The sequence below is a fragment of the Phyllobates terribilis genome, unplaced genomic scaffold (assembly GCF_046119375.1).
Source record: "Phyllobates terribilis strain yellow unplaced genomic scaffold, ASM4611937v1 Scaffold_4__5_contigs__length_816908805, whole genome shotgun sequence".
Classification (NCBI taxonomy): Eukaryota; Metazoa; Chordata; class Amphibia; order Anura; family Dendrobatidae; genus Phyllobates; species Phyllobates terribilis.
In genome coordinates this window covers 136,331,539-136,344,732 of record NW_027362764.1, presented here as the reverse complement: position 1 = coordinate 136,344,732, position 13,194 = coordinate 136,331,539, and the positions used below count along the sequence as shown (strand labels likewise).

Here is a 13,194-nt window from a genome sequence, read left to right as displayed (position 1 = left end):
TAAAGTAAGCACACAAGCCTCATCAGGTCTAAGATCCATTTTATGTATGCTGTTTGTATTGTGAAATCAGATGGCAAGTCCTCTTTAAAGACTTCCTCTGAAGACTAGGATATTCAGTTTCTGAAGCAATTCACAAAGTATGTATGAAGCAATTTAGATGAAGGAAAAAGAGGAGCTCAATAATAAGTTAACACATTATACATACAGTCGGGGAAAAAAGTATTTAGTCAGCCACCAATTTTGCAAGTTCTCCCACTTAAAAGGATGAGCGAGGCCTGTAATTGACATCATAGGTATACCTCACCTATGAGAGACAAAATGAGAAAACAAATCCTGAAAATTTTTTTCAAATTTTTGTGAAAAATAAGTATTTGGTCAATTACTAACAAGCACAGATCAGTAACTTCTTCTTTAAGAGGCTTCTCTGTCCTCCACTCATTACCTGTAGTGCTGGCACCTGTTTGACCTTGTTATCAGTATAAAAGAATGTATAGTCCATGATGAGGACCCCTCTAGAAAAGGGTGACCTATCCCTCACAGTATCTGGGTAAGTTATCAGTATTAATTAGCTGAGAGCTGTTGACTCACAGAACTCACAATGTTCACCCCAAATGTCCTTTTTAGCTGGATGCCAGGGTTGTTATACAGCCCCTAGACTGTTTCTGGGTGCTTAAAGGGGTATTCTCAAGTTTGGAAGTTGGGTAGGGGATACCTTTCTGATCTCTGGGATCCCCATCGATCTGGAGAACCAGGGCACTGAAGAGCCCCTTGGGAATGGAGTATGGTTGCTTATGCGCACTGCCGCTCCATTCATTCTTAATGGGAGTTCTGGAGATCGTGGTGCGCTACACTCGGCTGGTCTTTGCCACTCCCATAATAATAAATGGGGCGACAGTGCGCATGATTGATCACTGCACCAGTAACACGGGGACGTAAACAAAGCCCTGGTTCTCGGGATCTGAGTTGTCAGAGCCCCCAGCAATCTGGAGGGTATCCCCGTATCCTATGGAAGGAATGAACTTCCAAACTTGAGACAACCCCTTTTGAAAGAGACAGGTTCTGATTAGACCGCATCTTTGTAGATGCCTTTGTTTATCATGACAGTAACACTCAGAAATAGATTTATGAATATATGGCAGCCTTTTCAAAAATACATATTTTTCATTTTCAGGTGAAAAACGTTTTGAGTGTCCAGAATGTTCAAAAAGATTCATGAGGAGTGACCATCTCTCCAAGCACGTGAAGACCCACCAGAACAAAAAGGGAGGTGGAACGGCCTTGGCTATTGTAACCTCAGGGGACCTGGATGCATCGGTCACCGGAGTCCTTGGTTCCCCAAGAATCGTCACAGTTGCAGCCATTTCTCAAGATTCTAATCCAGCCACCCCAAATGTTTCCACAAACATAGATGAATTTTGAACGATATCATAATTTTTTTTATTTTTTTTTTGCCACCCTTAAATTTATGGATTTACAGAGTTGTGAACTATTCTGTGTAATACCTTTCGGAGGTAGTCATGTTTTTGTTCCTTTAAATATTCCGAGGATAGAGGGATAAAGCTAATGCAGATGAAGCTGTGAATAATATCCATTTTCTATTATTAGGCATTAGAAAGCAAAGATATTTTATCTGTATCATGTATTCTACATTTTGTAAAAAGCCTTCAAGTTTTAATGAGTTTTCATTCATCTTCCTCTCAAGAAACTGAGGTTTCGCGATGAACCATATAATGAAATGAATAACGATAGACTCAGGGCCACTAATATATTACAAACGCTGTTTGTAAATGGCCATACAATCAGTTTGTATTTATGGTAGCAAACCTTAGTCTGCAGTCACCTTTACAAAGAAGTAATTTTGTACGGAGATCTGATATTTAAACAAAATTTTCAGAAAATCTTATTTATATAGATGTAATGTTAAAATAATGCAAGCTGCATATAGTTTGATGCTACCTGACGTTGAATATGCTGTTTCTTCTGTAACATTTTGTACATAGCCACTAGTCATCAAGAGCTTACTAGTTCTTTCCACATTCCATGGTTTTAGTTTTTATTTTAGATTTTTTTTTTTTTGTATGCTTTAGTTTAGTAGAATTTAGTATATATAGCATACATATGAAGCGCAAAGGCTTGATTGAAAGAGTGAAATTAATAATAAGGATTATTTGATTTTTTTTTTTTTTTTTTTTAACTTCCAAAAAAATTCTTGCAAATAATTGCAATTTCTAGAAGCACAACTAATGTAAATCAGCATATATCCTTTATAACATACGGAAGTTAACCTATATATTTACACTTTGTTTTCAAGTCATTTTAACAGGTAATGCAATTTTTTTTTTTCATTTTTAATTCACAGGGGTTAGTGGGTTATTATAGAGCCATATATATAAATTGCAAAAAAATAATAATTTTGTCCTGATCAACACATTTATGTTGAACAGGCAGTGGTAAGAAAGCTGGTGCATACAACAGGTTCTATGTGTTGCGTTTTTTTGAGGTGGTGGGTATGTTTGGTTTTTCAATCGAAGCCAACACTACTAAAATCAAGGATTGGGACTTCTTTTCTTTTTTTTTTTTTTTTTTTTTTTTTTTATATAACCACACGGCCAGATTTACTACTCTAATTTCTGTTAGCAGATAGTTTCATTTTTAGACCTGACAGTCTAAAAATTACACCAAATTTATCAAAGTGGCTCATACAGCTTGATAAATTTAAGGTGCATCTTTTAGTCTTTCAAGCCTAAGCTTACACCACTTATTAGTTGGCTTACTCTTTCTATATTTCAGTTAAGTTTGGGGCCTTGTCTTGTGTTTTAGGCTACTCCTGGGTTTTCAAAAAGCCACACTAATTTCCACTAAGCCACATTCCCTTATTTAATCGGAAGAAGTGTCTTAAACACGTGGTGCAAGACATGTTGATTTTCTTAATTCTATCGCATTGTGTAAATTGGACATAAAAAAAATTGCCATCCTCAAATTTTCCGCGTCTTATAGTACGGGAAAATCCACAACAGGAAACTTTCCAAAATTCTGAACACAATATAAATTTAGGAGGCTCAATCAAGATTTGTATATTAATTTTCTAAAATAATTATATTTATATAGTCCTGTCTGAATTTGTGGGACTAAGGATGGCACTTATGACACCGGGCAAGTGTATGTGTGTGACTGAGTTTGTGTATGTAGTTATGTATATACAATATATATATACGCACACATTCATATTGTTGTTTTAATTATTGCAATGCTCCGCAAATGTAAGTACCATTTGTCAGATTTATTAGACGTAGCTCCACAAATACAATATTTATTTTCATAAACCGGAAATCAAATCTCAGTAACTCGACAAAGGTAATAAAGTTTCATCCTATGTACATATTACAGAGCGCTGTGTAATAAAGCTGTTATTTTAGGTTTCTATTAGCTGAAGTTGTAGTTATGAATTTCTATGGACACATACGCACCAAAGTGCATATGTTTAGTTTGCATGTTAATTTTTTTTCTTCTCTTTTGAGCACTTAAAGTGGATTTTGGTTTCACAAATTGTTGACATGCAAGCTCATGCCCAAGCCAGCCTCAACACCACCTGCTAGAAAATGAGACCTTGGCACTCTAGAATTCCTGCAAATCGCCAAACCAAACTGCGACCGGACTCCATAGATTTGAATGGGACTGCAATGTGCACGCATACTTCACACCTATTTACTTTGATGAGAGTGCCATCAAAATGTAGCTTACGGGTCTGGAGCTGGGACCACAACACTTCAATTTTTAATTATGTTATTACAGTTCAAATTTTATTACGTTCATTTAGCTAAATACTTATTTTCATTGCAAACGTTCCGAATTAGAACCCCTGCTTTACTTCGTAACATCGGCATATTCTGCTTTAAGGGTGATGTAGGTTTTAAAGCATAAACCTATGATAAAAATGTAGTCAGTGTGTACTAGAAGCCAATATCAATTTCTTCTAGTAAATAATATAGACAGCAAATTGTCCCGTTGCTCCAGCAACAATGAAAAATGTCAGCGGTGCCAGAGGACCTGCGCCAACAGCATGCAGCTAATGCCATCATTGCATTGTATAGGCTGCAGTCCTGTAGATATCGAATCAGAAGATAAATCGCCCTCCTCACAATAGGTAAGAGCAATGCATAGTAGTGATGAGCGAGCATGTTTGTCACTCGAGATTTACGAGCATGCTCGGATGTTTCCCGAGTATCTTCAGCGTGCTTGGGTGTTATGCTTTAGTCGCTCTGTGTGCATGATTTGCGACTGTTTGACAGCTTTAATACATGTGAGGTATGCTCGTTTCTTAGGCATTCCTCACATGTATTAAATCTGTCAAACAGTCGCAAATCATGAGCACAGCGTGACGAAAACATAACACCGAGCACCTCTGAAGATACTCGGCAAGCACCCGAGCATGCTCGCCGAAAGGGTTAACAGAACATACTCGCTCATCACTAATGCTTAGTTCTAAAGAAATACTTTAAAAGCCTAAAACATTAATTTGTTAATCGGGTCCCACTTCCACATTAGGTGGTCACTTCACGGGTACAGATTTCTGCCGGCTCGCGTACCTGTCCTATTCATTAGGGGTAGTACCATCCCTTCAAGATCTTACTTAAACATCTTGTATATTTTGAAATATCAAAATCATTAGTTATTTATACAAAAATGGAAGAATTGTAAATCTTATTTTCTAACCTGAATTAAAATTGAATCCATGCATTTTAGCGGTGGGGGGGGGGGACTTGACCGTCTAGCCTGGCATTTCATATGGTTCCAACTGCGGTGGGTTTACTCTCAAGATGCTTGTGTACTTTGTCTAATTTGATGTCATTTCACTGTCTACCTGTATGCCACTGTTTTATATAAACCTCTATCTATTTGTTCAAGTATATTTATCATGTTTAGAATATCGGTGTTATTTTTTTTCCCCCAGTGTAACTGAGTAGTTGTCATGTGGATGTGCTGCAGAAATTTGCTTTAGAAATTTAACTTATTTATCACCTTTTTCTGCTGTAGAATGAAAGTTAATTTTGTCACACGTGAGGAAGCATGCTTGGTCCAACTTTTCAATTTTATGATATTTTTATTGCAACAATTTTTGTATTTAATTTCAATGCCTTCTGCGCATGTCAAAGGGTGAGCACTTACACTGAGAATACTGATCGCTCTCTATATATTTATATATAGATATGCACCAGATATTCAATCGGACACCAGTTTTGAAAATTAGAATATATGTTTTGCAAAGAGATGTTTTTGTTTTTTTTTCTTTTTAGAGCCTATTGTACATTTTTCAAGGGGGAAATAATTAAGAGGAAACCATTGTTTCCCTTTTACATTTTGCCAGCATAACCTCTAACTTGTCATTTTTACAGTGCTGATTTGTATAAACTTTTGTTCTTTATTGTGGATTTGGAAATAAAATGATGTGAAATCTGTTGTCCAAAATGCTGTGCATGTGGTTTTTCAGTGAAAATAAAGTCTCGTATTGTATACAGCGGGTGAAATAAGTATTGAACACGTCACCAATTTTCTAAGAAAATATATTTCTAAAGGTGCTATTGACGTGAAATTCTCACCAGAAGTCGGTAACAACCCATCCAACCCACCCAGGCAAAGAAATCAAACCATTGATGTCGATAACTTAAGTTATGTTCAATAATGAGACATGACACCGAGAAAAAGTATTGAACACATGAAGAAAGAGAGGTGCAAAGAGTAATGAAATGTCATGACACCAGCTGAAATCTATCAGTAATTAGAAAGCAATCCTGTGTTGCATTGCCAAGGTGCCACACAAGAAACAACTCATGATGGGTGAAACCAGTTAGCTGTCTCAAGACTTTTGCAACCTTATTGTTGCAAAACATACTGATGGCATTGACAGAAGAATGTCTGAACTATTGAAGGTTCCAGTGATCACTGTTGGGGCCATAATCCAGAAGTTGAAAGAACATAATTTCAACATAAACTGGCCACGACCAGGTGCTCCCCGCAAGATTTCAGACAGAGGAGTGAAAAGAATTATCAGAAGAGTTGTCCAAGAGCAAAGGGCCATCTGTGGAGAGCTACAAAAAGACCTGGAATCAGCAGGTACAATTGTTTAAAAGAAAACTATAAGTAATGCACTCAACCTCCATGGCCTATATGCACACTCACCACACAAAACTCCATTTCTGAACAAAAAGCATGATCAATCTTGTTTGAAGTTTGCTCAACATTTAGACAAGCCTGTGAAATACTGGGAGAATATAGTCTGGTCAGAGGAAACCAAAATTGAACTCTTTGTATGCCATTACTACCCACCATGTATATCATCTCAAAAACACGATACCAACAGTGAAGCTTGGAGGTGGGAACATCACGGTGTGCGGCTGTTTTTCAGCATACTGCACGGACAAATTTAAGATCATTGAAAAATGAATAGACAAATGTACCGAGACATTCTTGATGAAAATCTGCTGCCAACTACCAGGATGATGAAGATGAAACATGGGTGAACATTTCAGCAAGACAATGATCCCAAATAGCCAAGGAAACTCTCAATTAGTTTCAGAGAAACAAAATAAAGCTGCTATAATGGCCAGCCAATCACCTGACCTGAATCCAATAGAATTTTTTTGGAAGGAACTAAAGCTCAAAGATCACAGAAGGAGCCCATTGGACCTTCAATATTTGAAGAGGGTTTGTCTGGAAAAATGGGCCAAAATCACACCTGTGCAATGCTGGGGACTTGTTTCTCCATAAAGGAGGTGTCTTGAAGCTGTCATTACCAACAAAGGCTTTTGTATTAAATTTTCAGTAAGAGTGTTCAATACTTGTTCGGTGTGTCATTTCTCATTATTACACAACTTACCATATTTTTCGTACTGTAAAACTCACCAGACCATAAGACGCACCTAGGTTTTAGAGGAAGAAAATTAAAAAAAATGTAAGCAAAAAATTTGGTCATGATGAGGGGGGAGGGGGCCTGCTGCTGAAACTGTAACAGGGGTAATGTTCCCCAATTCTGTTAATATCCCCCATTCTGGAATATATGGCCCCCTTCTTCCTGTTATACGTGGCCCTCATGCCCATCCTGATATGCATGGCACCCCAATCCCCCATCCTGGTATGCATAGCACCCCAATCCCCCATCCTGGTATGCAAGGCACCCCTCATCCTGATATGCATGACACCCCTCATCCTAGTATGCATGGCACCCCTCATCCTGGTATGTATGGCACCCTTCATCCCTCATCCTAGTATGCATGGCACCCCTCATCCTGGTATGCATGGCACTCCTCATCCAAGTATGCATGGCCCCCCTCATCCCTCTTCCTGGTATGCTTGGCCCCCCCTCATCCCTCTTCCTGGTTTGCTTGGCACCCCTCATCCTGGTATGTATGCCCCCCCCTCATGCCTCTTCCAGGTATGCTTGGCACCCACTGTTCCCCATCACGCTGCACACAAAAAATAAACAATTATACTTGCCTCCTCTCTGCTCCAGCGCTGCGTCCCGCTCTGCTGCCGACACTGATCTCCCTGCCATGCGCCCTCACACTGTGAGATGCTGTGCCGGAATAGTCACTGCTCCCCACGCCAGGACTGTGTGCGTGGGGAGCAGTGACCGCCGGCTGCAGCAGGAGCCGCACTGCAGCTATAGTGTGCGCGCTATTAAAGGGAATCTGTCACCCTCTGGGAGATATCAGACATCTAATATGGGCATACAGGTTATAGAAAAGTAAATCTATACATACCTGTATGGCCCATAGTAGAGGTTTGATTGCAGAGAAAAGTGTTTTTATCACCTCTGCTCTCCACAGGTTTGGCGTCCAAGGGACGCCAAGAAATCCCTGCCTACCTGTTTATTATTCCCCGAAATCCCTGCCTATATGCCTAGTTACCATAATCCCCATATTCTAAATGACAGTGGCTCCCCGGCGCCTTTGCAATAGAGCCCTGCGGCACAGTGCAAGGAGAGATGGGGCCGGGTTGAAGCAAAGAACTCTCTATGTAAGCGGTGCTTTGCACATTCCCGGGAAGTCAGGGAGCACAGTGCATGTCACAGGGACCTGTGAGGTGCAGGGGAGGGGCGGGGGAATATGGTAACTAAGCATATAGGCGGGGATTTCGCCAACCCTGTAGAAAACAGGTGATAAAAACACTTTTCTCTGCAATCAAACCTCTACTATGGGCCATACAGATATGTATAGATTTACTTTTCTATAACCTGTATTCCCATAGTAGAGGTCTCATATCTCCCAGGGGGTGACAGATTCCCTTTAATAGCGCGCACACTGTAGCTACAGCCCGGCTCCTGCTGTGGCCAGCGGTCACGTGTGCCCACTATTAAAGAGCATGAATATTCACTACAACCAATGGGAGTGGGTTGTAGTGAATATTCATGGTCTTTAATAGTGGGCACACGTAACCACCGAGCGCAGCAGGAGCCGCGCTGCAGGTACGGTGTACTGTATTAAGGAAAATGAATAGTCACTGCTCTCCACGCCCATTAGCGTGAGGAGCAGTGAATATTATTGTTCTTTAGTTGCGGGCACAGTGTAGGCTGCAGCAGGTGGCTGCTGCCTCCTGTGCCCTGCTCATCCACCGCTGCCGCTCCCGCCACATCCCCACCACCCACAGCCATAGTATACACATATATATTAGAACTATAAGACACACACCCCCACTTTCCTCCAAAATTTTGGAGGAAAAAAGTGCGTCTTATAGTCCGAAAAATATGGTAATTTATGGACATCTATGGTTTTATTTCTTGGCCTGTGTGGATTCTATGAATTGTTACTGACATCTGGTAATAATTTCATGTCAATAGCAATTTACTTAGAAAATTGATGACGAGTTCAATACTTATTTTTCCCACTGTAAGTAATGTAGAAGCTGAATAGAGAGCAACTTGCAACCAACCATAGGTGCACCAAGAGTTAAAAGGGTTGTCTGAATTTAGGGTTCAAGTGTGCAGTCACTTTTTGTGACTTTATGTGACTGCAGACTTGTGAATCCTCACTGCGCGCTGTGAGGATTTTTCGGCCCCAGGAGTGGTCAGTCATGTGACTGCGATTTGCATACTTCTAGCCATATTCCGACTAGATGTGTCCGACCTCTCTCAATACACTTGCATTAAGCAAGGCCGCGCCTATCTAATTGGCATATGACCGCATGTATGCAAATCATATACTTCCGGTCACGCTCCTGGCATCGGGTTATCCTCACTGTGCAAATGCGTGCGATCTGAGGGTTCACAAGTCTGCAGTCACATACCCAAATTTTTTTTATTTTGTTTTGGTCCAGTTTGAGCGGAAGGGTATTCATTCTTCCCTTTTAATATTAGAGTGCTTTAGCCCAGTATTCCCCCAAAAACATGACCTGTTGGTTAGACTTGAAGACTGGAGTTGGTGAACACTGCAGGCAGTTTAGGTCTATAGACCTGCACTTGTGGTGTCTCATAACTGTAAAGGTCTATGTCACGTATACTGTTTCTCCACCTTGTGAGCTCTTGGTACATGCAGTGTTGAACCTATTACTGGTGCAGCCTTGGCCCTATGGCTGGGGTTATACAGCAGACAGATTCACACATTTATTTGGCTTCTCTGCTTCCAATGTTGAGTTATTGGCTCTTGGAGGTTCAGACAGGTAGATGTGCGATTGATCCTGCTACCGAAAGTGAGGTCAGCGCAACTGGAATTGAGATCAGTACCAGCCAGAAGTCACGCTATGATGATGTCTGTCAGGAGCATGTTTTCCCTATGCACTAGGATGGCGTTCTTTCAGAGGCAGAGGTTTTTAATGTAGTGGTGGTAGACAGGTTTTCCCTGTCGAAGGAAAGACGCTCTCAGTGATGATCTAACTAATCATAATAAAAGAATAACTAATAAACATTATAATACAGCACTATTTAAAAGTTATAGGCAGGTGTGGAAAAATACTGCAAAGTAAGAATGCTTTTAGAGATATAAGTGTTAATAGTTTAGTTTTAGCCATTAAAATTTGCAAGGTAAGTGAGCAAAAGAGAAATCTAAATCACATCAATATTTTTCCTTCAAATTCTTATTCTTTTGCATGTTTGTCACATTTAAATGTTTCAGATCACAAAATAAATTTCAATATTTGACAAAGTAAACACAAAATGCAGTTTTTAAAGGAAGGTCTTTATTATTAAAGGAAAAAGAAATCCAAACCTACAGGGTCCAGTGTGAAAAATTGATTGCCCCCCACCCCCGTTAGCACAAAAATTAACTGTGTTTTATCACTTCTTTGGGAAGCAGAGTTCTATTTCCCTAGCCACACGCAGGCCTGATTACTGCCACACCTGTTCTCAGTCTAGAAATCACTTAAATAGGACCTGACTAACATAGAGAAGGAGACCAGAAGATCCTCAAAAGCTAGATATCATGCTGCGACCCAAAGAAATTCAGGAACAAAAGAGAAACAATAATAATAGTAATTGAGATCTGGAAAAGGTTATAAAGCCTTTTCTAAAACTTTGGGACTCCAGCGAACCGCAGTGAGAGCCATAATCCACAAATGGTGAAAACATAGAACAGTGGTGAACCTTCCCAGGAATGGCCGTCCGACCAAAATTACCCCAAGAGCACCTCGACGACTCATCCAAGACGTCACAAAAGTCACCACAACAACATCTAATGAACTGCAAGTCTCACTTGCCTCATTTAAGGTCAGTGTTCATGACTCCACCATAACAAAGAGACTGGGCAAAAATGGCATGCATGGCAGAGTTCAAAGAAGAAAACCACTGCTGAGCAAAAAGAATATAAAGGCTTGCCTCAGTTTTGCCAGAAATCATCTTGATGATCACCAAAACTTTAGGGAGAATACTCTGTGGACTGACAAGACAAAAGTTAAGCTTTTTTGAAGGTGTATGTCCCATTACATCTGACGTAGAAGTAACACAGCATTTCAGAAAAGGAACATCATACCAACAGTAAAATATGGTGATGGTAGTTTTATGGTCAGGGCTGTTTTGCTGCTTCAGGACCTGTAAGACTTGCTGTGATAAATGGAACCATGATTTCTGTTGTCTACCAAAAAATCCTGGAGAATGTCCAGCTATCTGTTTGTGACCTTAAGCTGAAGCACACTTGGGTTATACAGCAGGGCAATGATCCAAAACACACCAGCAAGTCCACCTCTGAATGGCTTAAGAAAAACAAAATTAAGACTTTGGAGTGGCCTTGTCAAAGTTCTGACTTTAATTCGATTGAGATGCTGTGGCATGACCTTAAAAAGGCGGTTTTTGCTCGGAAACCCTCCAATGTAGCTGAATTACAACAATTTTGCAAAATGAGTGGGCCAAAATTCCTTGTAAAAGACTCATTGACAGTTTCACAAACGCTTGATTGCAGGTGTTGTTGCTCAGGGAGGCCCAACCAGTCATTAGGTTTAGGGGGCAATCACTTTTTCACACAGGGCCCTGTAGCTTTGGATTTTTTTTCCATTAATAATAAAGACTTTCATTTACAAACTGCATTTTGTGTTTACTTGTGTTATCTTTGTCAAATATTTAAATTAGTTTTGTCATCTAAAAACATTTACGTGTGACAAACATGCAAAAGAATAAGAAATCAGGAAGAGGGCAAACAGTTTGTCACACGACTGTAGGTTGTTACAAACATCTTGGAGAACTAACCACAGATTTTCTATGGATATCGCTTGCGCAAATCTTTGTCTCTTCGCGTAATCCCAAACAGACTCTGTGGGGCCACATCATCACTTCCAAGACTCTTTGTTCTTCTTTACCCTGAATATAGCTCTTAATGACATTGGCTGTATGCTTGTGGTCGTTGTCCATGCTGTACATGTAGGCTAAGTGCCCACGATGCAGAAATGCTGCAAATTTTTACCGCTTCTCCCTGGCAGGAAAAACGCATGCGGATTTTACATGTGTTTTTCCCGCCAGGTAGAAGCGTTTGTCAAGCGTTTTTGCATGCGTTTCTGCATGCGGGTTATCAAGCGCTTTTCCAAACGATTTTAGCATCACTTGGAAAAGTGCTTGACAACTTGGTCATGCAACCAGCATGGATTTATATAGTGTGACCAAGTAGTAGTTAAAAAAAAGAATAAGAATGGTAAAAAATAATGATTATACTTACCTTCTGATGGCCCCCGGTGTTTTCTCCGCTACGTCTGTTGTATGGGTCGCGGTGGTGTGAAAGGACCTGCCATGACGTCATTTAGTCATGTGACAGGTCATGCGACCGCCTATGTCAGCAGTCGTGTGACCTGTCACATGACTAAATGACGTCACCGCAGGTCCTATTAGACCATCGCTAGATGTACAACAGACCAGACGTAGCGGAGAAAACACTGGGGGACATCGGAAGGTAAGTATAATCTTTATTTTTTATTTTAAATTCTTTTTTTTAACAGGTAATATGGTACCTGGGTCTGTAGGAGAGTCTCCTCTTCTCCAAACCCGGGTACCATCCGCACATTGAACATGATATCCGGATGGGCACATGTGCCCATGCGGATATTATGCGATTCATTGCAAGTCAATGGCGGCAATTACGCTGCGTGTCCGCAAAATTAATGGACATGCTGCGTATTTTTCCGCAATGATAATCCGCAGCAGAAATTTCCGCAGCATGTGCACAGCACATGCGGATTATCATTGGGGACCATGGGGCACGTACTACCAAGCGCTTTTTAAGCATTTTCGCTGCTGAAATTCCGCGGCAAAAACGCTTGAAAAACACATAGTGGGTATGCAGCCGTATAGAACCATCCACAGCGGGAGCCAGTTGTTACCTACAACTTGGCTCCCATTGCGATCCTGGCTGTTTAACCCTTTACATGCCATGGTCGCACTGATCGTACATCTTAAAACTTTGATAGAGAGAGATTGCTCCCTTTGTCTGCCCATCAGCACCCTCAAAGTGAGATTATGGGGTGCCAATGGGTTTCCATAGCAGCCGGGGGCCTAACAATAGCTTCTATGTCTGCCAAACACAACAGCCTAACAGATCCCACAAGGACTATTAAGTATTGTAAAGAAAAAAAATACTAATAATAATAAACAAAGTTTTAAATATAAACAAAAAAAGCAAAATCCCAGTGTTAATAAAATAAAATGGATTGTTTGTATAAAAAAAAATCAAAACCTATCTCCAGAAATATACATATACAGTACAGACCAAAAGTTGGGACACACCTTCT

The 13,194-nt window shown here is 40.3% G+C and overlaps 1 protein-coding gene across 3 annotated transcripts in view; it reads left to right on the top strand.

Moving 5' to 3' along the window:
- SP4 (Sp4 transcription factor) overlaps positions 1 to 2,596 on the top strand; it is a 31,294-nt gene extending 28,698 nt beyond the window's left edge. For all 3 annotated transcript variants that reach the window (XM_073677784.1, XM_073677783.1, XM_073677782.1), the window contains one exon: positions 1,172 to 2,596. In XM_073677784.1, the coding sequence (XP_073533885.1) occupies positions 1,172 to 1,419 (248 nt within the window). In that variant the 3' untranslated portion in view covers positions 1,420 to 2,596. The remainder of the gene's footprint in view (positions 1 to 1,171) is intronic.
- Positions 2,597 to 13,194: the final 10,598 nt, after the last annotated feature.